General features: G+C 34.9%; 3 protein-coding genes, 1 non-coding gene and 1 pseudogene across 6 annotated transcripts; 3 read left to right on the top strand and 2 right to left on the bottom strand.

Moving 5' to 3' along the window:
* The first annotated feature begins 1,128 nt into the window (after positions 1–1,128).
* On the top strand, positions 1,129–2,989 carry LOC142529580 (L-type lectin-domain containing receptor kinase S.4-like; annotated as a pseudogene).
* Positions 2,990–6,880: 3,891 nt separating this feature from the next.
* On the top strand, positions 6,881–7,952 carry LOC142529869 (uncharacterized). Its single transcript, XM_075635552.1, has 2 exons — positions 6,881–7,185; positions 7,626–7,952. Exons 1-2 carry the CDS (start codon positions 6,944–6,946, stop codon positions 7,762–7,764), a joined length of 381 nt encoding a protein of 126 aa, XP_075491667.1. The 5' UTR covers positions 6,881–6,943; the 3' UTR covers positions 7,765–7,952.
* Positions 7,953–17,978: 10,026 nt separating this feature from the next.
* LOC142528940 (putative WRKY transcription factor 49) lies at positions 17,979–19,370 on the top strand. 2 transcript variants are annotated; one of them, XM_075634233.1, is made up of 3 exons: positions 17,979–18,312; positions 18,392–18,547; positions 18,870–19,370. In XM_075634233.1, exons 1-3 carry the CDS (start codon positions 18,050–18,052, stop codon positions 19,186–19,188), a joined length of 738 nt encoding a protein of 245 aa, XP_075490348.1. In that variant the 5' UTR covers positions 17,979–18,049; the 3' UTR covers positions 19,189–19,370. The 2 variants fall into 2 exon arrangements, with proteins under 2 accessions (XP_075490348.1, XP_075490347.1); XM_075634232.1 differs by having other exon boundaries at positions 17,980–18,312; positions 18,392–18,544; positions 18,867–19,357.
* A 934-nt stretch (positions 19,371–20,304) lies between these two features.
* On the bottom strand, positions 20,305–20,377 carry TRNAK-UUU (transfer RNA lysine (anticodon UUU)). Its single transcript has one exon. It is a non-coding gene; the product is annotated as a tRNA-Lys (tRNA).
* A 550-nt stretch (positions 20,378–20,927) lies between these two features.
* LOC142528939 (receptor-like cytoplasmic kinase 176) lies at positions 20,928–24,367 on the bottom strand. 2 transcript variants are annotated; one of them, XM_075634231.1, is made up of 6 exons: positions 23,776–24,367; positions 22,944–23,272; positions 22,234–22,369; positions 21,950–22,092; positions 21,689–21,812; positions 20,928–21,577 (listed from the first exon to the last, which is right to left on the bottom strand). In XM_075634231.1, the coding sequence occupies exons 1-6, from the start codon at positions 23,825–23,827 to the stop codon at positions 21,138–21,140; spliced, it is 1,224 nt and encodes a 407-aa protein (XP_075490346.1). In that variant the 5' UTR covers positions 23,828–24,367; the 3' UTR covers positions 20,928–21,137. The 2 variants fall into 2 exon arrangements, with proteins under 2 accessions (XP_075490346.1, XP_075490345.1); XM_075634230.1 differs by having other exon boundaries at positions 23,770–24,365.
* Between the last annotated feature and the right edge of the window lie 696 nt (positions 24,368–25,063).

Here is a 25,063-nt window from a genome sequence, read left to right as displayed (position 1 = left end):
TTTCTGTCTTGCCTAGGCAGGTAAATGGGTTGAGCTTGGACTAATGCATTTTAGTTCTTGGATCTATCTTAGCACCAAATATTGACGGTGACGCTCATCTTATCTTGTCCGTGCAAAGAAAATATCATGATTCGTCGTGATTAAAGAATTATTAATAATGGGAGATGCCGTGACAATGTTCGCAATATGATAAATTTGCCGTATCACTCGGGTAAAAGGAAAGACTGCTCTTTAGAATTCCATCGAATGAATTTGTGTGATAGTATCCAGGTGATTCGATATAATATTTCAGAAATAATTACGCTTTCTTGAAAAGAATAACAATAATTGGATGTTAACACCCTACATTTCTAACGGACACGGTTTCACGAATCTTTATCTTGGAGACGGGCCAACTCTACCGATATTCACAATAAAAAATAATAATTTAACATAAAAAATAATAATTTTTCATGGATGACTCAAATAAGATATCTGTATCACAAAATACGATCAGTGAGATCGTCTCACACAGATTTTTGTTTAATGAAAGGGCGGGTGAAAATGTGCTGATTAGGTTAACATACCACTCAAAATAGGAGGGATAATTTAATTTATCACAATGCACATTTACAATTAAAATTAAAGAGTGTGTACACTAAGTTATTGTTTAGTTCAAGTACTTGTAAGTACTAATATAAATAGTCCTATCATATTACTTGTTTGTATAAGTATTATTTATCTCGATCAATCTTATTAATTATTTATTTCACATCAATCAAATTCAGTAATAATTTATCTCACATCAATCAAATCAATAATATAAAATTACGATATTACCCTTAATAAATAATATTATTATTATTCTATTAATATTTTCAACAATGACAAAATCATAATATCATATTATCTCAAATTTAATCAATTAAATCAAACACTATATTAACTATCATTTTCTATTTATTTTATTATTACAAAATATTACTTATTTCCATACTATATATCTCATACCATGAACCAAACGGTACCTAAAAAAACTATTTATTTAAAGAAATTATTTAAAATTATAAAAATATCTTAAATACTTATTTAACGGCTATTATAAGTAGTTCAATCAACATCAAATTTAATAATTAAAAATAATAATACATAACACTGACACTACCAATACCGTATTCAAATCTCACCCATGCACTTGCTTCACCCCTCAGCTAAGAACACTTCCTGCCCAACTTCAGACATTAAAATTTTGCAAGCAAATAAAAATCTGAGCTTTGAATGAGTCTTAATCAATCTGCGATGGCCGTTTTCTTCATTGTCTTCTTATCCTTCACTTTCTTCTCAATCCAATCTCAATCTCAATCTCAATCTCAGGTGGTTGATTTCACATACACAGGTTTCAGCGATTCAAAATCCAACATAAGCTTAAATGGGGTGGCACTGATAGATGAAAATGGCATCCTTCAATTAACCAATGAGAGCTCCAGATTTAAAGGGCACGCCTTCTTCTCCACTCAGCTCCAGCTCAAAAACTCAACCACCGGCGCCGTCTTCTCTTTCTCCACCTGTTTTGCCTTTGCCATTCACCCTGAGTACCCCAAACTCGGCGGCCATGGCATGGCTTTCACGATTTCACCTTCCAAAGAATTGAACTCGTCTCTCCCGAGCCAGTACCTTGGTCTGATGAATTCCAGCAATGTTGGCAACTCATCCAACCACATATTTGCGGTTGAGTTCGACACGGTTCAATCTTGATTGCTATTTTCTTGTTTAAAAAGATCAAGAATGTTGAGGTTATAGAATCATGGGAGCTTGAAATTGGCCCACACCGGTACAAGTACCAAGAACTCAAGAAGGCGACAAGAGGTTTCAAGGACAGTGAGCTACTCGGGTCTGGAGGATTCGGCAGAGTTTATCGAGGGACTTTGCATCATCCGAAAACCCAAGTTGCTGTAAAGCGTATCTCGCATGAATCGAAACAAGGTGTGCGTGAATTCGTGTCTGAAATTTCCAGCATCGGCAGGCTCCGCCATAGAAATTTGGTTCAGCTTCTCGGGTGGTGCAGATGCGGCGGTGATCTTCTTTTAGTCTATGAGTTTATGCCGAATGGAAGCTTGGATAAGTGGTTGTTTGATGAGCCAAAATATGTGCTTAGTTGGAATCAAAGATTCAAGATTATCAAAGGTGTCGCAGCTGGTTTACTGTACTTGCATGAAGGATATGAACAGATTGTGTTACACAGGGATGTTAAGGCCAGTAATGTGTTAATTGACATTGAGATGAATGGGAAACTTGGAGATTTCGGACTGGCAAAATTATACGATCATGGGTCGAACCCGAGCACGACACGAGTGGTGGGTACATTGGGTTACCTTGCACCAGAACTTTCAAGAACCGGGAAAGCTACCACAAGTTCTGATGTATTTGCATTTGGGGCTTTATTACTCGAAGTCGTGTGTGGGCGTAGGCCAATCGAGTCGAAATCTGATCCGGAAGATTTAGTCTTGGTGGACTACGTTTGGAAGAAATGGAAAGAAGGGGGAGTTTTTGATGTGGTTGATAAACAAATGGAGGGCGATTTCGATGAGAATGAGGTATTGATGGTACTTAAGTTGGGACTGATGTGTTCAAGTAACGATCCTACGGGACGACCCACTACGAGACAGGTTCTGAGTTACATGGAACATGAGATTGTGAAGGTACCGGGGGGTGCTAGCGACGTCGATGGGGGATTTGAAAATTATTTGTACTCGTATGCATCTTCTTCGTACGACAAGACAACTAGTTCTTTTGGTGGAGATGTGGATCAGAGTTCTACATCCATGGTTACTTGTATTTCCACTCACCCTTTCCTACATGTCAATAGTTTAAGGGAAGCTAGATAGGCATGTTAATTGTTGCCTCAATTTGATGCAGTCCTTACAAAAATTTATTGTATTTTGGATGGTAACAGAAGCCAAGATTGTATTCATCATGTCATCCAAATAATTTATGAATTCTGATGTTCGAACTCGATTATTCAAATGAACTAATATGTCTCCTGTTGCTTACTCGAAGTGCATCAGTACATGTAAATTGCGACGAATTTAGCCAATCCTTGGTGTACTACACACTTTTCCAGTGGGATCCACGAAGATCCGGACCCGATCCGTTCGGTAATCCTTGGTGATAAACGAATCGGGTGGAACCACATGGATACTGATCCCTTCACCCATCTCTTCCTTAATCGTCCTCTCTGCTTCATCTGCTGTTAATCCCACTACTTCATCCCATGATGTTTTCCCACGTCTATGACTTCCTCGTACTGCTGATCATATTAACTCAAAAATAAAGATTAAAAAAATTATATATTGCAAAAAAAAAAAAACAATTCATAAATTACGGATCTTGAACAGAGCAACCAAGAAAATTGGATACCTGGTGGAAATGGCGGGTCGATGGATGGTTTGTCGCAGGGGTGTCAATCGGGTGGGTTGGGTCGGGTTTCGGGTCAACCCGCGAAATTTTTTTTATTTTTTTTTCAACTCGAACCCGAATCAATCCGAAAACCCCCAACCCGAACACGAACCCGTATAACCCGACTCAACCCATCTAACTCGCCTAACCCGAATTTTATTTATTTATTTTAAAATTTTTAAAAAAAATTAATGAAAAAAATTCAAAAAAATAATAATATTTTAATTTAAACATATAATAACAAAATTTTCGATTTAAATTTGAAACTTTAATCATAGAAAATTAAAAGTATATTTACTAAATCAAATAAAAAATTGTTAAAAAAATAAAAATATGCAAAATAAATATTGAATGATGAAAATTTATCATATAAATATACAATAAATTTTGTTCAAACATACCATATATAAAAATATAGGTAATATTTTCAATAAAAAAGTTTGCGGGTCAACCCGCGGCCCAACCCGACCCAACCCGAAACCCGCCTAACATGGCACTAACCCGAATCAACTCAACCCGAACCCGAAAAACCCGAACTCGAACCTGATTTTTTTCGTGTTAGGTCGTGTCGGGTTGACGGGTCGTGTCGAATTTTGACACCCCTAGTTTGTCGGAGACATCTTCGGGTCGGGTTTCTTTCTCAGCCATTAGTGGAGGTCAAGGTACGAGTGATTACTATGAAAATTATGGCTATATATATTTTATATTGATTTAATGATTGCAGTATGGTGGGATCAAGAAGTGATTCGGGGATAAAACAAAAACGTTATCTTTATTTTATCCTTTACTTTGAACATGTCGATCCAGGCATTTGACGTGGATTCAGAAAAAGAAGTAAGGATCCTATTCATGGATCTATCGAGATACGGGTACTCGGCATTTGGCTTGGGTTTTTCATTTGTTTTTTTAAGAACATGGGTTTTGTTTTGATTATGGTATTTTGGTAATTTTTAGTTTTACAAAAAAAAATTGGGAAAACAACGAATTAAGTTTGATATGCAAATAGACAGATGACCAAATTGATTGGGTGTGAATAATTTCAATTATACAGATGACTGAAATTGATTTGGCGTTACACGGGGAGTATCAAAGAATGAAGCTTCGTCTGAAATAATGTAGCCATTGAATGCATTCATTTTGCCACAATTGCAGAAGCAGTAGGTAATTAAGCAAGGTCAAATTTGGGTCCGCTTATGTTTTACTCCACAAGACTCGTGGTTTTGTCCATGTCAAATTGGTGGCCCTTTCACATCAAAAATTTGAAAAAAATGAGAATACAAATGGTGCCCTTTTCGAGACCGCCGTTGAATGCAAAACGATGTAATTTTTTGTTTTTTGTTTTCAATGATAAAATTCAAAAAAATCTTGTGAAGAGATTGTTACATTTAGCTCTGTTTCTGTCACCTCTAATGGCCTTAGCAGCTTCCGAGCCTTCTTTCACCTGCAACGGGATTCAGATCAACAAATTTGAGCATGGATGATGGCGTGTTAAGGCTCTCAAATGTCACCAAACAGAAAACAGGACACGCCTTTTATCCCAACCCCTTTAATTTCAACAACTCGGACGATGGTTCGGTTCTTTCCTTTTCCACCAGCTTTGTGTTTGTTATAGTGCCTCCGTACCAGCCTGTGGGCGGTCACGGCATGGCTTTTGTGATTGGCTCGACACTAGGGATGACAACTTTCTCCACGGGTTTGGAGCCCTGCGAAGAAAACTCGAAACTAGACTTGGGATCCCCGGTTTTTTCGGGTTCGGGGATTTTTTAAATCCCTTATATAGTTCGAGACGAGTATGAGATTATTACCACCATTCCCGAACCCGCCCCGAAAATAATATCAATAATAAAATAATAGTATTATTAGTATTAATAATATAATATTATTATTATTTTTTAAAATATTAATAATAATAGTATTATTAATATTGATATTGATATTAATATTATCACTAATAATAATAGATAACAATAAGCTTTGGTTGGAGAAAATTTCTGAATCCGTCATCGTATTGCCATATTAAAATTTTTTAAACAGAGATAGGGATGAAGATGGAAAGTTGTTCCCCGAAGTTTCGGGTTTGGGGATTTAACGAACCCGAAAAAGCAAGGATCGAGGCGGGTATGGGGGTGGAGATGGAATTCGGGGACGGGATGGGGATGGCAAACCCGCCCTCGCCCCGTCCAATTGCCATCCCTACTCGACACATGGTCTCTTCCCACTATTTTGATATCACATTATTCATCTGCCCATCATGCGCACATAAAAGTAGTTTTTTTTCACTCCCATTAAATATTATAAAATTTCCAATTATAACATATTAAAATTAAACATAAGAAAATTAATTTTTATCCACATCTTAGCATCTGTATTATTTCTAAAATTGCATATATCTTATTTTAAATTGCCTGAAATACATCTTACCCCTAGTTAAAAATAAAAATTTTAATATTGAAAATAAATAAATTATATAATGTCATTTTTAGTGTCGTACATGAGATTGTCAGGACCTAGGTCAAATTTAAAAAGTTGGACATCAAGATAATAAAATGTGTTCGTTTTTTAATTAAAAAAATTATTCCATTTAAACTTACGGGTGTATATCCTTGCAGAAAATTTAGGGTCCGATTCCAACAAGTGTCACTAATCCAGACGCAGGTTTTGGAATTGTCATGAGCCTGAAATCACGAATAAGACCGTTAGAAGGAGGGGGCCAGGAGGGTGTCCTGGCGTAACCCCTTCGACCCTCAAGTCAAAGACTGAGGATATAAATGAAGAGCAGTTAGGGGTGCTGCTGAAAAATAATATAGTGAATGAATTAACTGAACACTCAAACCTGGTATTTATAGAAGAATACTTGGGCCCTTGATGTGCTTATTTTCCATTTGGACTAGGGATGGACCGGGGGTAGTGGGCCCATCCATGGGGATATCAATATATATATGTTATTTCATGAAAGACTAGGTGTCTTGTTAGACGGTCTCACAAATCTTTATCTGTTATACCGGTCAACCCTATCGATATTAACATTAAAAGTAATACTCTTAGCATAAAAAGTAATACTTTTTCATGGATGACTCAAATAAAAGATATGTCTCACAAAATAGGACCCGTGAGACCGTCTCACACAAGTTTTTGTTTTCATAAAAATCATGAAAAAAAAATTAAATACATTTGAAATGATTTTTCAAGGTATCATGAGAGTAAGAGGAGATAACCTAAACAAGCATCATAAAATTTTTTGTTGGGACTTTTTTCCGGATATGAACATGAGCCAATAGACTCACTCGACTCATATCAGTTGCTTGTCTGAGCATGTCCCACGTTATAGATAAATAAAACAGAAGAAGATTTATGAAGACTGGAAATTACACGTCATACAAAGTGAATCTCACCCTTTTATCCAAAACTCACGAGGATTCCTCAGCGCTCGTTTATCCATCCTTATCCACTTATTTCTTGCAGCATAAACTTCTATAAACCACGATTATTAAATATTCTTCACTCACAAATGGCTTCCATCGCCCTCTTCTCCACTTGTTCGATCAACCAATCCGCGCCACGTTCAGCATTCTTGGGTCCAAAGCTTTCTGCGCAATGTACTCCACTAAAGAGTTCGAAGAGAAAGCCTCTCACGGTGGTCGCCGCCGCCGGTGACGTTGCATCCGACAGTACCGTCTATCTGTTCGCCGGCGCCGCCGCCGTGGCGTTGATCGGGACCGCTTTCCCTATTCTCTTCTCCCGCAAAGACCTGTAACGAATTCTCAACTCTAATTTCATTACACTGATTTTTTAGTGTGTCCACACATTAGTTATTATATAATTTAAATGTATTATTTTATTTTATATTTTACCCGGCCTTTCTATTTGTTAACGTGTAGGACCATTAAATTTTTAATGTCCTTAACATTTATGAAAATAAATAGCTTGCTTTTTTTTATAATGTCGGTAATGTTGGTATGGTATACATCGTATTTTAAGATCATAATGTATTGTTTGATCATTTAATATTTTATTACTCGTAAAATTTACTCGATGTAGCATAGAATAAACAAATGTGCGATAACAATCTAATTGTAATGATATAACGAATTGAAATTTGTATTTGATAAACAATGTGTATGTGTTGAACTAAATATGTGTTTGGATTCAATCTGTAAATGCTATTATTTATTTTATTTGTTAAATTATAGGTGCACGGTATGCGATGGAGCAGGGTTTGTGAGGAAATCGGGGTCGACCCTGAAAGCAAATGCAGCAAGAAAAGATGTACCACAAATTGTATGTCCGAACTGCAAGGGTCTAGGCAAGCTCAACCAGATCGACAAATAGATCGAAACCTACGACTGATTATGTTCAATTCGTATCGATCCCAAGTTTTCTGATTACCAAATAATTTTTCACTTTTGCATTAAACGATTTTAAAGTTTACCATATTTCATTTGTTGTATATCGTTCTGTTTTGATTGATTATGATACGGGGGCTTGCCAATTGTATCGATATATATGCGTATTTTTTACCCGTTTGAGCTTGGGAACCGTTGTAAAATAAAGAATTTGAGGGAGATGGATTTCTCATGGAGAAATTGAAGAATTTGGGGTTTTATTTTGCTAATATAATAAAACCCTCTCTATGTATTTTGCAAAACAATATATATCTTGTGAGACGATCTTGGATATTTTTATCCGTGAGACTGATTTTTCGGATCAATAAGTGTAATGAAAAATAATATTTTAGACATAAAAGTGATACTTTTTTTTACGAGTTAGGTCGATTCGGAGATCCATCTCATAAAATTGTCTCATAAGACGGTCTCAAAAGAGTTTTGCTTTTGCAAAATATTGTTACGTTATTTTTCCTTTTTACTTTTAAATAATGATGTAAGAACCATGTATCGTATTATCGTAAATCATATGTTGATTATCGATAATTTATGAAATTGTCATGTGATATGTATATGAGGTATATCATGACAATGGGAAATGAGAAAATAAGTGTTATTAATGAAATATCGTACAAGATATTGATTAATTAACAAAATTGAAGTTGTAAGAGCTTGAGTGGAGAAACCGGACGTCGATACAATACAAAATTAATATTTTGTACAGAACGTATGGCGCCCGAGCGGTAGAAAATGACCGCCCGAGCGCCGGTGTGGAAAAATTAAGGCTCGGACAGAACTTTCCGCACCCGAGCGGTAGTTTTTGACCGCCCGAGCGCGGTGCAAGTAAAACTCGGGGACAGAATGTCTCGCTCTCGGGCGCGAGAATTCTACCGCCCGAGCGCGAGAGCGGTGGGGATAAGAATCAGAATTTCGTTTGCTTCTTTCTTCATTTCCTTATAACATTTTCGAGAAAGAGAAAAGAGAAATCGATTTCTTTCGTCCGAATCGACTTCGAAACGTTGTCCAAACGGGAAACAAATTATATATTCGGAATCTTCGCGTTGAGAGCTTCCTTTTGAGGTAAATTTCTTCTAGTTTCAGCAGCTCTAAATATTAAAGTGCTGGAATAGCATGTATTTGAAGTCGAAATTCTTATATGTGGTAGAATAACCGACAAGAAACTCATATTCGAAGTCGGAATTGAATTATGTTATGATTTGGATTTGATATGAATTTTTGAAGTTTCAAAAAATATTTGAAACTCATATTATTGATTTTGGATCATGTTATTGATTGGAATGAATATGTTATTGATGTAGATAGATTATTATACTGATATCTTCAAGCTACATCAACTGGAACGTAGAATTGAGGTATGTTGCGACCGGGTAACATACGACATGTATCTGTATTATATGATATATGTTGGATTGGTTTGATTGATTGGAATGAGAATACATGTCTATATGCCTTATTTGTTGAGTTTATGTGGCATACATGACATTGTAATTTGAATATCGATGTATAAAATAAATGTGTTCACAAACCCCAGAATCCAATCAAATCATATTAGGGTATCCAAGGATCATAGCTCAACGTGCATGTCATGTATCGATGTATAAAATAAATGTTTTGTTAACATACATCGTTTGATGCATACATCGATACATGACATGCACGTTGAGCTATGATCCTTGGATACCCTGATATGATTTGATTGGATTCTGGGGTTTGTGAACACAATGCTATGTTTGGTATTACATGACCCTTAAAACATAGACATTTGTGGCCCCGATGATTGATTGAGATTTGGAATTTGATGATGCTTTGTCGACGTTATCATACAAGTATCCCTGATTGAGGCCGTTGTGCCAGCTCGAGCATTGATTTGATAGCGATTCGTTTGATTCTGCATGTGCTCAGTGGATGGTCATTTGACCTGATACCTCCACGACATACATGCATTGCATATCATATATCATTGTTTAGATAGTTGTGGTATATATGATGGTTGTTCTATACGGAGCTTTGCTCACCCCCAACGGGGGCTGTTGTTGTCTTTGTGTGTGGACAATGGCAGGTACTCCAGGATATCAGGAGACTGGATAGGGTACTTCTGGAGGGAGTCACAGTTTGAGTTGAGGTTTTATGTTTTGTTCCCAGTATATATATGTATCTATATACCGGGGCATGTCCCGAAGATATGAGTTGTTTGACTGTATTTGGATTTGATTATGTGTGGGCGAGGTTTATGTTATGAGAAATACTATTTTTAGTATTCAAATAAAATGATTTGGACTCATTGTAAAGAAAATTTAAACTCGTTTTCCGCTGTAATTAATTAACCCTAATCAGATTGTGTTGTAATAACGATTAGGAGTTAAGGGCCCCACAAATGATCTCAAATATTAAATAAAAAATAATATCAGAATGCTAAATATGATGTCCTGGTCATACAAGTCAAGATTGTTAACTATGATGTGAAGCATGTGTTCGTAGACTCAGAGAGCTCAGTAAACGTCATCTTTCAGGAAGCTCTTGACCAAATGAACTTGAAGGGCTACAAGTTGGAGCCAGTGGAGACAACTCTTTTTGGCTTCGCTGGTCACACCGTGTACCCCAAAGGTGAAATAGTGTTTCCCTTGACAGTAGGGCTCGAGAACTTGAGAAAGACGGTCATGGCCACCTTCACAGTGGCCAATGTGCCTTCCTCGTATAGCATCATTGGCAGGGAAGACTAGCTGTGAATTCCCTCATGGTAATTGCCTCGGCTTATCATCAGAAGATCAAATTCCTTGTCGGAGGCAGGATAGGAGAAGTCTGAGACTCTGAGTGGAAAATAAAAGGACGAGAAGAGAGAATTGATAGAAGGCCAGCAAGAGGAGAATTGCAGTACTCGATTAGAGAAGTGTATGCAGTGATGGAAGAAGAGCATGAAGAAGTAGATATAGTTCTTGGACAGTCCAGAAAAACAACTAAGGTAGCCCTAGATCTTGAACCAATTGCCTCGGTGAAATTGTTGGGCTGCTCAAAGAAGAAACCCCAAAAGCACTGCAGCTGGAAAAGAGACACGAAACAACATTGTTAATTAGCTATTTAGCTTATACTCCTAATAAGCAAGAAATGTAATGTTTTTTTAAGTGTTCGAAATGAAGATATCTTTCGGGGCTATAAATAAGGAGATTATTAGGCAACGAATGTTAACGGGGCTTCATTTCCCCGTTAAATTTGTCACAATGTATGCACGGCTTCTCTGTCTGTTAGGGTGAATTGTTTGCTTCTCCAACATTTCCATGTTCTACCAATACCATTAAAATGAAATAACACCACTTACATATGATTATTGATTATTACTTTGTAAACTAAATAGTAAGTAAAGCTCTTGAGAATTGCTACAACGCCATACAAATCGACGAGACTATACATCTTACTTTGTATGGCTAAACGAGCTGTGTGATTAATTCTTTGAGCTATTTGATTATAAAATATTTAGGTAGATTTTATTAAAATCATTTTTTTAGTATCGGGAGAGAGAAGTTTCGAACTCGAGGATCTGTCACATGCCACTAAGCCAAATGACCATATTGAAGGATCTAACAGTATTGTTAGATCGCAAAGATTACAAGGGATGGGAAGAGGGCGATATCTCGAGTTACGGGCACTAAACCAATACCCTCAATAATGCACCATAGAATGCCGAACTAGCTAGCTAGAGATCAATGTTGCTACAGAGTTATTCTTCATTTGTTTGCTTGGAAAGATGGTTTTGTTAGAAAATGAAGATGATCGAGTTCGACTCTTTAAATGGATAGTTTTCGAATTTGTCAATCTTCGATTCATCAAACTCATATATAGGCTAATTTCCCCATTTGGGTCGGCAGAATTAATTGTCGGTATATTTAATTGCTTGATTAGTTTGAATTTAATTTTTAAATGGCCAACCTTTTCAACTTATCTTACTTCCTATTTTAGAAACTTGATGAATAAAATGTTCCTACTTCATCATAATGAATGAATAATATAAAATAAGAAGGAATGTATCTGAGCTTTCAAATCATTCGATAAATTTGTTACGACCATAGTACTAAATGCAACTCCATCGCTTTCTTGGGACAAAGATTCTAACTTTCTCTATTTTGTTGGAGAACAGGGGACGTAACATTTTATATGTAGTATTATTTTTTTTATCATATATAGAAAGTAAATATAATATATAATAATACAGCTGATGGACTTGTTGCATGCTTATACAATATTTTTTATAATTATATCTAAAAAAGAAAATGTGATTATAATAAATAGTGATGGATTACAATACAATTTTTATATAAAACAATTTTGGTGAATTTGTCCATAATAGAGGGTAAAAATGAATATACATATTTTGGTCTCCTTTTTGACGATTTTTATCATGTCTACAACTTTTATAAAATAAAATAGATATATTATTTCCGCGTACTTTCCACAGTTCCGCTAATGTAGCTTCCCACGTTCATAAAATTCATCAAACCTCTACTCATACATGTTCCCCATATTTATTATACACAAAACTTATGTGAGATAATATCACGAATAAATTTTTTGAGACGAACTTCTGATCCAACTCATGAAAAATATTATATTTCATTATAAATAATATTGACTTGTGTCATATACATATATGTGTGTGTGTGTATGACATCATCTCACATGAGGAAGCCTACGCATTATTATATTGGACTTTATATTCCAAATTTCAAAACTTCTATTGGAGAGCAATTGAGCGTCGTAATATTTTCTTAAAGGTTCTTTTTTGGAAAGTCTAATCACTTCTCATTGGATTGGATCCACCGCATCCAACGGTTTCAACTACAAGGAGAGTATTACTTAGGATATAATTTTCCTTCGTTTTTCGATACAAGAGATATCTTCAGAACAATTATAAATTCAGATCTTAAACAAATTGAAGCTTGTTTTTTTTTTTTTAAGAATGTTTGAATTCGGTTTTTGCGGGGACAAATTCCAAGTTTACAGGTAAAGTCGTGGAAGGTTGTTTGCGATTGAAACTTGTATTTAATTCAACTTCAAAAGTTTGTTCGATTGATTTGTTGCCTATCAAATACAAGAAATGTTTCTTTTACTGGAAAACTTTAGATTTTACAAAAAAAAAAAAAAAAAACAACAAGGATATGTACGCATAAAACCTAGGACATCCTCAAAACTACGACTTACAACTACAAAATCAGTAAGAGAAAAGAAAGAAATGAAGCTGCAGGCATGCAAACTGGGCAAACAACAAACCTAATCCCAAGCCTCTCTTCTCGGAGCCGCGGTTCCGAAGAATGTTTCGAGCTCCGGCGGCTGGAAGTATCCATTCTTGGGCGGCTGAGGCTTGGTGGCCGGCTCATTCTTCTTCTTCCTCGGCGGCGGAGGACATACCAGCGCCGCCGGTATTCGACACTCCTGGTTCTTGGGGGTTGTGCAACCTTGCTCCACCTCCATTATTCCACAGTCGCTCGCTCGCTCGCAGTAATAATCTGTGATTCCTCCTTCAATTAATAACTTTACAAAATAGAATGCAAAATTTAACGAGGAATAATAAATAGAAGGGGAATATGGAACAGTTACTAGGTTCGTTTTATATAAAATTCTGTCATTTTAAGTGAGTATATATATTTAGGTAGGGTGTGTGGGTAGTGGGGGAGGAGGAACAGTTAAGGTGACAGTTAAGAGTGGGGTGGCACCGACTTGTTTTGCGGAGGTGGTGAGGCTGGCCCACGCCTTGGTTCAAATAGGGCGGCGCCGGATTTTTTTGGGGGGGGGAAGGAATTTCATTTGAATTTCTATTTTTTGGTAACTCAAATTATTTATTATTATCATACTAATTTGATTAATCATTGTATGAGGTAGATAACAGTTCTTACTTTTTATGTGTACTAAATTTAAATATTCAAGGTTGAAATAGATTAAAATAAATTGGAACTATATCTTTTTATATAAAAAAATCTCATAAAATTACGGTAGCTTAAAGATTATTTTTTTAGGAAAACTACATTTTTTGTTTATTTTGTACTCTTTCATTTAGGCTTTAATAATGGTGAATTCGGATTTTTAGTAATGTAACTTATATATTGTTTTTCATTTTTGTTCTTGTTATCATGAACTTTTATTTTTAGTCTTGTAACTTATATATTGTTGTCATTTTTTATCTTTTAACTTATGTTTGTTTTCATTTTCGTTCCTTTTACTACCGATAGACATGATGGATTTCGATAAAAAAAGAATGAAAAAAATGGAAGTTATATGACTAAAAATAAAAATTCACCGTAACATGATCAAAAATAAAAAAAATGCAAATTATATGACTGAAAATACAAACTACTGTTAATAAGACTAAACATGACAAAAATACAAATTATAGAACAAAAATATAATTCTCCCTTTTTTATATAGAAAATGTAGAAGTAACAAGCACTTGTGTGTGTGTGTGTGTATACACACACACACATATATATAAGATCAACTTATGAGATGAACAAAAACAGGCTCCTACCTAATTTGTCTATTTGGCTCGGCTTTCCTTCTCTTTATTTTTTATTCTGTAATATATTATTAGTATAAAATAAAATAATATTTACCGAAATTTGTGAAGTTTTAAAATAAACGAACACAGAAAGATTTCAAAACTGATTTATTTTTTAACTTTAAAATAAAGTAAGCCAAGACATACTTCGGTGAGGTTAATTTTTTTTAGAAAAAAATATGGGGGCATAATTCGAACGACTTTCGTTCGTGGGTTGAAGGTTGAACCAAGTAAATTTAGGGTTGACACGGTCAACACTAATTGTTCGTGGAGACCAAAATTTGGGTCAAAATTGGCAGCTTCAAACTTCCAAGTCCACTTTCGTTCGGAATCATCCTACGACGACTTAGACCATGTGGCTTTCATAAGTTAAAATCGTCATTTTAATTAATAACAAACGATATCTTTATTTTTATTTTTTTTGTATAAAATGTCAGAAATATGATATGGATGATACTAGAATCGAACAGTCACAACAAGAAGCTAACTCCAAATTCCACCAAATAATATTATATCGAAATGTGCCGAAACATTGGACTAAAGAGTATTTTTGCATCTTCGAAGATAATGCCTTGATGCGACAACATCAATGAACAAACACTTCCCAGAATACAATGATCTCGTCTTGTTCACGAGTTACATGATTCGGAGCAAAGACTTCATTGAACACCCAACTTCAACTTACTTTGTCACAACAAAATCAAGGAGATCGATATGCGCATATAAATTTGAAAATTGTCTTGGATACTTGATAGACTAATTGCGTATGTTTCTTAGAAGAAGATGACAAAGTTTCCAATCAGGCGAATGGATGATATTTCGCTTATCGCACCATACTCTTCGGTTCAAATGAATATAAAATACCAGAATTTTCATTCAAGGTCATATCAATAAATTGTAGCATTAGTGTAAATTAAAGGTAGAAACAGTCATAACGTATGTTTAGCAAATGAATAGCCATGAATTCTAAATTAATATAATTAATTTAAAATAACTATCATTAATACTAGTAATGATTTCTTAAATTATATTTCTTTGAAATATAACATTAATTTGTATTTTCTAACATAGGATGTAGTGTTAAAATTTAGGGGCAAGCCCATATGTTTAGAATAGGACATGAAATATTGCTACTAACATATTTTTATATCGCAATAACAAATGGAGGAGGACTAGATCAAGATTTTTTTGCCAAAATGATGTCTAGTCTATAAAAATGAGTTATAAAACAATGAGATTGAATGTAAGGCAAGCCTAATAAGAGAACGAATATGGTTGACATTAATACTAGGCCGGAGTGATAATCTATATCTATAGTCTTCTAAAGATATGAGCCCAGAACAAGAACATCATTGATAAATATATATACAGTTTTGATATGCTATCCATTTATCATGTCCATCAATGAAGCGACACTCATGTATTAGAAATACATTTTGATATATTTCATTACATTCAATATATGAGTGTCACCTCATTGTTGGGCACAGTGAGTGAACAACATATCAAAACCCTAAACCATATGTATATAATCAATCTAACATTCAATACTACACAGAGCGATTCACATGATATACAGATCGATTTTCCATAAATAAACCAAAACACATAATTTGACCTTAACTCTGGTTGATGGTTATTTCGTGTCACTCGCCACTTATATGGCCGTCCGAGAATTAGCCCAAGTGGCTCAATTTTTTTATTTTAGAAATGATAGATAAATTTTTGATTTACTTAGCTAACGTGACTCGATTTTAAAATTTTAAAAAAAAATAGAGAATTTAAAATCATAATCCAAGTAGATTAAAATAATCATGACTCCGTCATTGTTCAATGCTAGCGGCAATCACGTCCGAATGCTATTACAACTCATTAACCCAGGTCGAGTCCAAATCAACTTCCGATCATGACAACAACTGATCAACTGAATTTTGTCACAAAGCCAATCATTCAACGTGTTATTTCTATCTCATTTTCACTTCTCAAAACCATAAGCCAGTTACTTGGATAACCCAAGAAACATGGTACAATCTGTCTTAACCGGCAATTACGCACGAATGCTAACAAAATTTGACCTCATAATTCAAAACATAACTCCATTGTCCTAGCTGTTAGCTGGAGTTGGTACCAAATTCCCCTTTTTCTAACCATTCGAGAAAGCCAAGCTCGACCGACGACTATTTCCACACGTGTGAGAATCCCACAAGTCAGCATGGGTTTGACTGTTTTTTCTTCGTCTACTCTCGGACGGCCTAATTTAATATAAGTAGGCGACGGTTAACCGTTCATTAAGTGCTTGATTTAATGGTCTTCGGACTTGTGCAATAAGTCGAAGGAACATGAAATCAAAACAATTATTGTAATTCTGATTTTCAGAAAAATATGAATTGTATCAGTTGAATCACATTAAATTCTTAGTGTTGGGGATGCAATATTAATTGCCACTAATAAAATAGTTCGATGAAAAATGATGTTTAAGATGTTGTACAGTTTAAAGTATTTGAATTATATAATTACTTCGATCATATAATTTATAATTAATGTCATATGTTAATTTGATTCCCACATGATGCACTTATTGGGAAGTAACAAGTGTTCATGCTAGAATAGTACTCATTGAAATATGGTAATTGGAACGACAAGTTTTTGAAAATACAATTCACTATGCCCATGATAAAAACAAGATATTAAATTAGTACTTTAAAAATATGATGTGTTGTGTACAATGTATATTATTCTTTATTTACTAGGACATCCAATATTAGTATATTATTTTTTAATAATGCCACATATACAACTAATCTATCGCTACATTGATATTTATAACATTATATCGTGAGATTTTGTAATTATATGGAGAGATTTTGTATTTAATGTTCGGTGAGATTTTGACAAATTGAATTTTTATATTAAATTTTTGTGTTGTACTAATTGATATACAAATATTGACGTAGAAATATCATCATTCTGTTTTTCCCCTACGCTCCTTTGAGTCAGAGTCTTGACTACCAATAAGTAATAGAATTTTGCTGGAAAGAATCTTGACGTTTCAGTTCCTGATAAGAAAACAATAAAGCCATGCAGTTAGTCAGTGGGTGACACTAGAATTTTGAAATAAAATGCAGAATTCCATCTTTGAACACGGACAAAAATAGGTAATTTCCACTCTATTTCACATAATTTTCAAATTATGAAAAAAAAATTGAATACATCTCACATCAAATTGTCCACTTGTATGTCTGATACAATAAGTTTTCAAATTTTAGTTTCGGTATATTAATTTTTCATTTTCGTTCGTTTTGGTCCAATTATTAACTTGACATCATATACGTCAGCAATTTTCGATAACACCAGCAATCTCAATGTCATGTGATTATTTTGAAGTGTCATATCAGCATTTTTCAATTCCGTGTTAGCACTATGAAAGCTCAAATAAATCAAAGTTGGTACAGTATCAAAACTAATTTAATGGATCATACCCCAAAATAAGAAACATCCAATCAAAAAGTTATTTCCCTCACTACTACATTCATTCAATTCAAGTACTATCGCAGTTCTATACATATATACCTAGTAAAAAGCTTATGCTATATATAGTCCGAACTTGCAAATGCAAAAGGCATAGTTTGTATATTCACAGTACGTGGTAAAGCTCAAGATAATATCCTAAATGGATGAACTAGTAAAATTAACAGAAGGGTCTGAAGATGAGCTGGTGAATGAACTTCTGGACGATGAGTCGCCATTCTTTTTCCTGTCTAGTAATGATGATCATGGAGTAGTAGTGGAAACGAGTCCCTTCCCTTCGATGGATCCTCGTCTATTGTCAACGTTGTATTCAGGCCCTACGATTGAAGATGTGGAGAGTTCTTTATCCGACATGATCTATGGAATCCATAGCATTCAACGCGAAGATAGATCAGAAGCATGCAGGTTCGATATCATGTTGGTTTTTTTTTAATTTAATTTTGCTAATACGCGAGTGCATGAAGTTTGTTTGATTCGTCCGCAGAATTTCGGGACTCAGTGGTGTCATCAAGGGTGGTTGTAATGGAAACAAGAAGTATAGTGTGAGGATCAAGAATCATGGAAGTACAATCAGTGATGATGGCTATAAATGGAGGAAATATGGCCAGAAATCCATCAAGAATACCCCCAATCCCAGGTGGTTGATACAGTATATTACTAGAATTAAAAGCAATATTGCACTTAATTTTTTTTAAACATCTAAATCGCTTATTAAAATCAATTGGTATAGGATTTATTTGATGAAAACTATTTTAAAAAATCAAAATTTTGAGTGTATAAGAGAAACTAATGATGATATTTGTACTTCGCATACGCCGTTTTGATATATGTGAATGATCTTTGCATCACTCAATGTTTGGCTCGAGTTTTTTTTACAATAATTGGAGTTCAAAAAATAACTTATTCATCGTCTCATCCAATGAATCAAACTTATCGAACATAAAGAAAATTACACGCAGAAGCTATTACCGGTGCGCGAAACCGAGATGCAATGCGAAAAAGAGAGTGGAGAGGGCCATGGATGACCCGGATACCCTAATGGTCACCTATGAAGGCCTTCACGTCCACCTTGATCACCCATTTTCCTGCCCAACCAGAAAGAAGCTCCAAAGGCCCACGTATGGAGCCAAAAATCAGGCCCATAGAGAAAGGCCCAAAGTTGCCGGTCCAGGCACAACAATTGACCCAGTTAAGGAGTTTGAAGTTGAAGCAGGATTGATAGGCCGACAAGGCCTGCTTGAAGATATTGTGCCATTTTCTATTAGGAATCCCAATTCTTGATCTTGTGTTTCTTCGCCAAATTCCCTTCTAGGTCTATTAATTATATAAATTCATATTTAGGTTTAATATGAAATTTAATAATGTTCGTATAATGTTATTCTCAGTGTTTTTCATATGTCTATTTGTGAGAGTATTTTATTTGGATAAGGGATTTGAAGGTATCGGGTTTTAGTGAGTCCGTGAGATTAAAAAAAACAAAGATATAAAATTAGAACCATAATCATATTATTTTAGAAGCTCTTTAATTATCCAGCTATAATTAGTTGGACAACTTATTTTAATTTTGATTAGAAATTTTAAAAAAATAATGGGTTAAACATGTTCGTGGCCTCACCTAATTCTCAAGATTCTAGTTGATACTAATTGAAAATTTAGGGTTTGATTTCAGCAAGTGACACTAATCTAGACGCAGGTTTCGAATTTGCTCTGAGCCTGAAATCACAAAGAAGACCGTTAGAAGGAGGCCGAGAGAGTGTCCCCGACGTAGCCCCTCCGACGCTCAACTCAGATACTGAGGATATAAGGGGAGAGCAGCTAAGGGTGCTGCTGAAGAATAATATAGTGAATGAATGAATCGTACGCTCAAATATAGTATTTATAGGAGAATACATAGGTCTATCATGGGCCCTCCACATGTGTTAGGGATGGGTCGGGAGCTTGGATCTGATCTTGATGGGTCCATGCCTGAGGTATCACCAGTCATACGAACACCGATGGAGTCAGAAATTTACATTCTGAGCGATTGGAAATTAGAAAAATTCATAAAGACATAATCATAACTCATTATATTTTTATTTAAATTCGTGGAAAAACTTAACATAATAAGCAACAGAATTATCCATGTTTGACCAGGACGATAAACAATGTCAATCAAATCTTTTTTCTTGAAAAGAATAGAAGAAAAAAAAGTAAGAATATGAGAAACATGTTTTTTTCCTCTAAATAAGATTTGATAATACTAAAACAATTTTCAGTATGTGAATTAAGAAATGATAAATAACATTGACCAAATATGAATTTTTAAAAAAGGGCTTATTCACTTATTTAAGTTATTATATATTTAAAAGTCATATTATCCATAATTGGAAATAAAAGGAAAAAACCCAAGAATTAAAACGCCGTCTGTGGGAATCGAACCCACGACCACGTGGTTAAAAGCCACGCGCTCTACCAGCTGAGCTAAGACGGCTTGTTGGGCAAATCGATCATAAAATATATATAACAACTAATAACTAAAGATCATAAAATTCACTTGGAATTCGTGAAGCGACGAAATTTAAGAGTAAAAGAATCATTTAGTCACTTATCTCCTACTGTTCCTACGTTGATTGCGGGTAGTGGAAGATATATTAATTCATAACTAACCCCACTTCATTATGGGGGTGCCATTAATTTCTTGATTCCAATTATGTTTGCTCTTACTCTTTTGAATTCATAAAGTCAAATTATGCTGACTTGTCTTCTTTCAGCTATTCAATAATGTTACAATGAATGTCTAAAGGTGGTCACATATCAATGAAAAGGGCCAATTTGAAATAATAAATGCCACCAAACGTAGCACGGAATCAGTCTTTTTATTGGGTGATATGTTACCACCTTTAGACATTCTTAATTAGGCATCCCTCATCTTATTTTTGTTGTAAGGTCATGACTTCGTGTTCCTAAACATCAAACATCCTTGATAAGATCCAAACAGTGATGTTTCTTTTGCTTTATGATTTAATATTTTTCAATATTAGTTGCACAATCGCCAAAACAAAGTTCAGTGATCCTAGAACATTTCCCAGTCTGCATCAAAATCCTCAAACAGGAAAAGCTAGGTGCTGATAAATCTGATACCAGCATAAAAAGAAGCATAACCATGAAAACAAAAATATACAAAGCTTCACATATATAGATACATATCACGTACAAGTTCTTGCTAATACCACATTTAAACTGACGAAGCTTTATGTGTAAAGGGACGGTGGTCTTGGATAAGCCATTGGTGAACGTTTTGCTTCAGTGTCGGTCTTACCAGACTTACGTTCACCATTCGGTTGGCTTGGTTTATTACTCCGGTTATCCTTTTGCTCATTTTTCGGAGAGTCCTGCAGTTCCTCTAACACGGTTACCACATTGTCCATATTTGGCCTAGATCTTGCATCCATGCTCAGGCACTGGAGTGCAAGATTAGCCGCTTTCATGGCTCGTCCCAAAGAATATTGCCCTTCAAGACGGGCGTCGATGACATGAAATATCCTACGCTTGTTGCTGAGGTAAGGTTTCGCCCACTCAACCAAATTGTGTTCCCCTGACGGACGATTCTTGTCTATAGCTTTCTTACCGGATAAAACTTCTAGAAGTACCACGCCATAACTGTATACATCGCTCTTTGCAGTCAAATGTCCTTAATAACAAAAAAAATTGCTATTTCAGAGAACAGGTATAAAAAAAGCTCCGGAAAAAATGTTCCTAGATTACCGAAACGAGGAGCCTCGAGTTGGCACGCCATCTATACCTGTGGAAAGATACTCTGGAGCAGCATATCCATAAGTTCCCATCACTCGTGTAGATACATGACTCTTATCTCCAGTTGGGCCGTCTCTTGCCAACCCAAAATCAGAAAGTTTCGCATTGTAGTTCTACAAATTTTGGAACGCAAAAACAAGCGGCACAACACACTAAGCAATCTGTCGTCTCAAGAATATAAGTAACATTTTCAAACATTGAACTGGTATTTCAAAATTATATAATAGACACAAGAATTGAAAATGCATACCGAATCAAGCAGGATATTAGAGGTTTTGAAGTCCCTATATATCACTTTTGTCTCAGCACCATGAAGAAAGGCGAGTCCTCTTGCAGCACCAAGTGCAATTTTCATTCTTAGGCTCCAGGAAAGTGGCTGGAAATAAGAACCTCCTAGATTGAGATAATAGCAATCTATCAATAAATTTTCAATTTGACAATAATTTTAACAAATAAACATTATTTTCGGATCACAACGAACGAAATGCACAACGATTATATCAGTATAATCCTGTCAGAATATGTGAAACTCACTCCTGAATAAGTGATTCTCCATGCTACCCTTTGGCATGAACTCATATACCAAAAGCCTTTGTTCGTCCTCTAAACAATAACCGATTAATTTTACAAGATTAGGGTGGCGAAGCTGCCCAAGATAGTTGATTTCTGCCTGTTAATCCAAAAGAACAATATCCATAAAATGTAAACTATATGAATGTGCGACAAGAAGTCAATGGTCTAACTAGAAACATGTCAACTTGCATCCAAAATTAAAGCTCACTCATACAAAAAGAAATATCAATTGTACAGCAATAATGGCATATCTTCCCAATCATAGGAGTTTGTTATACTATCCGTATTAATGATTACAAGAAACAGTTAATCCTTTATGTTAGAATCAACAAACATTTTCTGGAATCAAATTTAACGCTATTAAGATTACAATATATCTGTGCTATGATTTATTTATTAAGAAAGACTGGATATCATCTTTACCCCAATGAATTTTTACTTACATAAAGAGGTGATTAGTAACAACAGTACCTAGAAATTAGAAGGTGAATAAGAGTTTTAGCACTCTAGGCATTAAGCCGTGAATGTATCTCTTTACAGACAATCACATGTAGTTCATGTGTCGCATTTTTGCTAAATATACTTGTACTACTACAAGTTAGTTTTTGCAAAAGATTCGTTAAAAACCCAAAAGTATGGTAAAACATTAACAGGAGACAATCATTACATACCAGCCATTCCTTGTGGCCCTGACACCCTTGTTGGTTCAGCCTCTTAACAGCTATCACAATACCAGAGCCAGTCCTCGATGCAGCAAGGGACTGTTCATCGATCCATCCCTTGAAAACCAAACCAAAACCACCTTCCCCTACTACACTATGGGGCTGAAAATTTCTAGTGGCAGCCTTAAGATCATTGAATGTGAAGCTTTTCATATTTGAAGATTGCAATATCTCTCCCTCACTTCGAGGAGTCGGAGGTACTGATGCAGATGAAGCTTTGCTACTTGAATTACTCAACTCTATCCCATCTCCACTGGCCATTTTCGAAGAATTCACACCTTCATAAGAGTTTGAAATTAAGAATAACTAATGAAACTGCAATCGAACCAGTTATCAACAAGGCAATATAATCTTCTATTGCCAAATAAATCCTCAAAAACAAGGGAGACTTGAAAGTGTCATAGTTAATTTCAAAATTAGCGGTAGACCAGTTTTGGACAAACAATTAGAAACTATGGATCAGTAAAACAGACACATATTCTGGATGGCATAAACAACCCTGTGGAATACATGATGATAAAGTTACAAAAATTAAGACAACAAAATCTATTTAATTCACGAAATGCTAACAAACAAATCCACAATATTTACCGACACAATATGTACCGAAGCGAGAATCCTCATACTCGTAAAAAAAATAAAGAAAACACCATCATTTTCAAGAAAATTAAGAAGAACTTCAAACTAAGGCCTCATTTTCTCAGGTGAAACGAACGATTATTTTCCTCCTATAAATCAAGAAACTAAAAACAGGAGAAGATTATCCAAAATATACTTGTACCAGTGTGGAAAGGGCTCTCGGCCTTTATCTGGTTGCTCGAGCAAATCCCCATCAAAATTCCAAGTCACTCTCCAAAAAGTCCCAAAAAAAAAAAAAAACAAATGCCCAAATTCTTGTGGCAGCTCAAAGACACAGGTCACAAAAAATGAAGTCTCAAATCCGAAATCAAGTACAAGATTTCATATCTTTCATTACATGATAAAATTAACTGAAGCAAACAAAATTAGTAGCCTGGGTCTGATCTGAATCCCTTGGGTTTTCTTGATTCCTTTCTCTAAAAGTCAGGTGTTAGCCGCCAAGCTCACCAATCCTCTCTCTTCAAAGTTTAAACCAGATATTATTGATTACAAAACAACAAAAAAGATGAGATTTTTCGTAGAGAAACAGCACAGGAAGATGAAGTATAGCTGAATAAATGGTTCTCCTTCATGGGATTTCTGAGTGCTTTCTAAAATTTAATTCAATCAAAGGTCTCCTTCCTCGTAAGGGGCTCACGTGCAAATAATCCTTTTTAGATCTCTGCTATATTCCAGATTGACCTGCTTCTTGTCTTTTCCATGGAGTACAAATTTGAGGTGGGTCGGAATATTTGTCAAATTTTATAATTAATAAATGGAATTTAAGTGATATCAATTATTTATTTGGTATTTGCTATGTGATTCGCATGGATGAGTGACAACTTTTATAAGAGAATACCTTGGAATTATGAACAGATTATTTTTTATGACAATTTTTTTATAGAAGTATGGAACTAAGTCCTTTCATCTATTTTCATAATTTAACGAGAAACTTTTATATAATTCAAATTATTGTATCATATAAATGTGTATCCAAAAATATAATAAATAAAATTAATTTGAGCTTCTATAATTTTAATTTAGAATTTTATAGAATAAATGAAGTTTTCTATGAACTCACTAGCGTTATTATTTGATATATATTGAAAAATTCTCGAACTAATACAATAATTTACAAATCATATTAACCAAATAAACGATACCGAACAAATTTTTTATGCGATAGAATGAAAAACTTATATTTGGAATCTTATTTGGTCCCCTCTTCTTACTAAACAAGCTTTGAAACAGTCCGTGTTTTTGTGTGTGATTACCAATCAAACTATGTAATGATCAAATTAAAAAATGACAAATTAGTGTTTAATTTTTCCAATGAAATTTTTACTATGAACTAGTCAAAGTTCTTAAAGATTTTTTCATGGGATTTTTGCATTCACGAATTTGTCATTTCCCTCTTTTGCATGTTATAATTTTTGCATTTGATATATGAG

The sequence above is a fragment of the Primulina tabacum genome, chromosome 16 (genome assembly GCF_025594145.1).
Source record: "Primulina tabacum isolate GXHZ01 chromosome 16, ASM2559414v2, whole genome shotgun sequence".
NCBI classification, from domain to species: domain Eukaryota; kingdom Viridiplantae; phylum Streptophyta; class Magnoliopsida; order Lamiales; family Gesneriaceae; genus Primulina; species Primulina tabacum.
Note: the sequence above shows the minus strand (reverse complement) of the source record. Positions and strands in the feature narration are given on the sequence as shown.

Coding starts and splice junctions, on each gene's coding strand:
- LOC142529869 (XM_075635552.1), top strand. CDS start 6,944: ATGGCTTCCATCGCCCTCTTCTCCACTTGTTCGATCAACCAATCCGCG. Junction 7,186..7,625: donor CTCTTCTCCCGCAAAGACCT/GTAACGAATTCT, acceptor GTTAAATTATAG/GTGCACGGTATGCGATGGAG.
- LOC142528940 (XM_075634233.1), top strand. CDS start 18,050: ATGGATGAACTAGTAAAATTAACAGAAGGGTCTGAAGATGAGCTGGTG. Junction 18,313..18,391: donor GATAGATCAGAAGCATGCAG/GTTCGATATCAT, acceptor ATTCGTCCGCAG/AATTTCGGGACTCAGTGGTG. Junction 18,548..18,869: donor AATACCCCCAATCCCAGGTG/GTTGATACAGTA, acceptor TACACGCAGAAG/CTATTACCGGTGCGCGAAAC.
- LOC142528939 (XM_075634230.1), bottom strand. CDS start 23,827: ATGGGGATTTGCTCGAGCAACCAGATAAAGGCCGAGAGCCCTTTCCAC. Junction 22,093..22,233: donor GGAGAATCACTTATTCAGGA/GTGAGTTTCACA, acceptor ATCTCAATCTAG/GAGGTTCTTATTTCCAGCCA. Junction 21,813..21,949: donor CTAATATCCTGCTTGATTCG/GTATGCATTTTC, acceptor CAAAATTTGTAG/AACTACAATGCGAAACTTTC.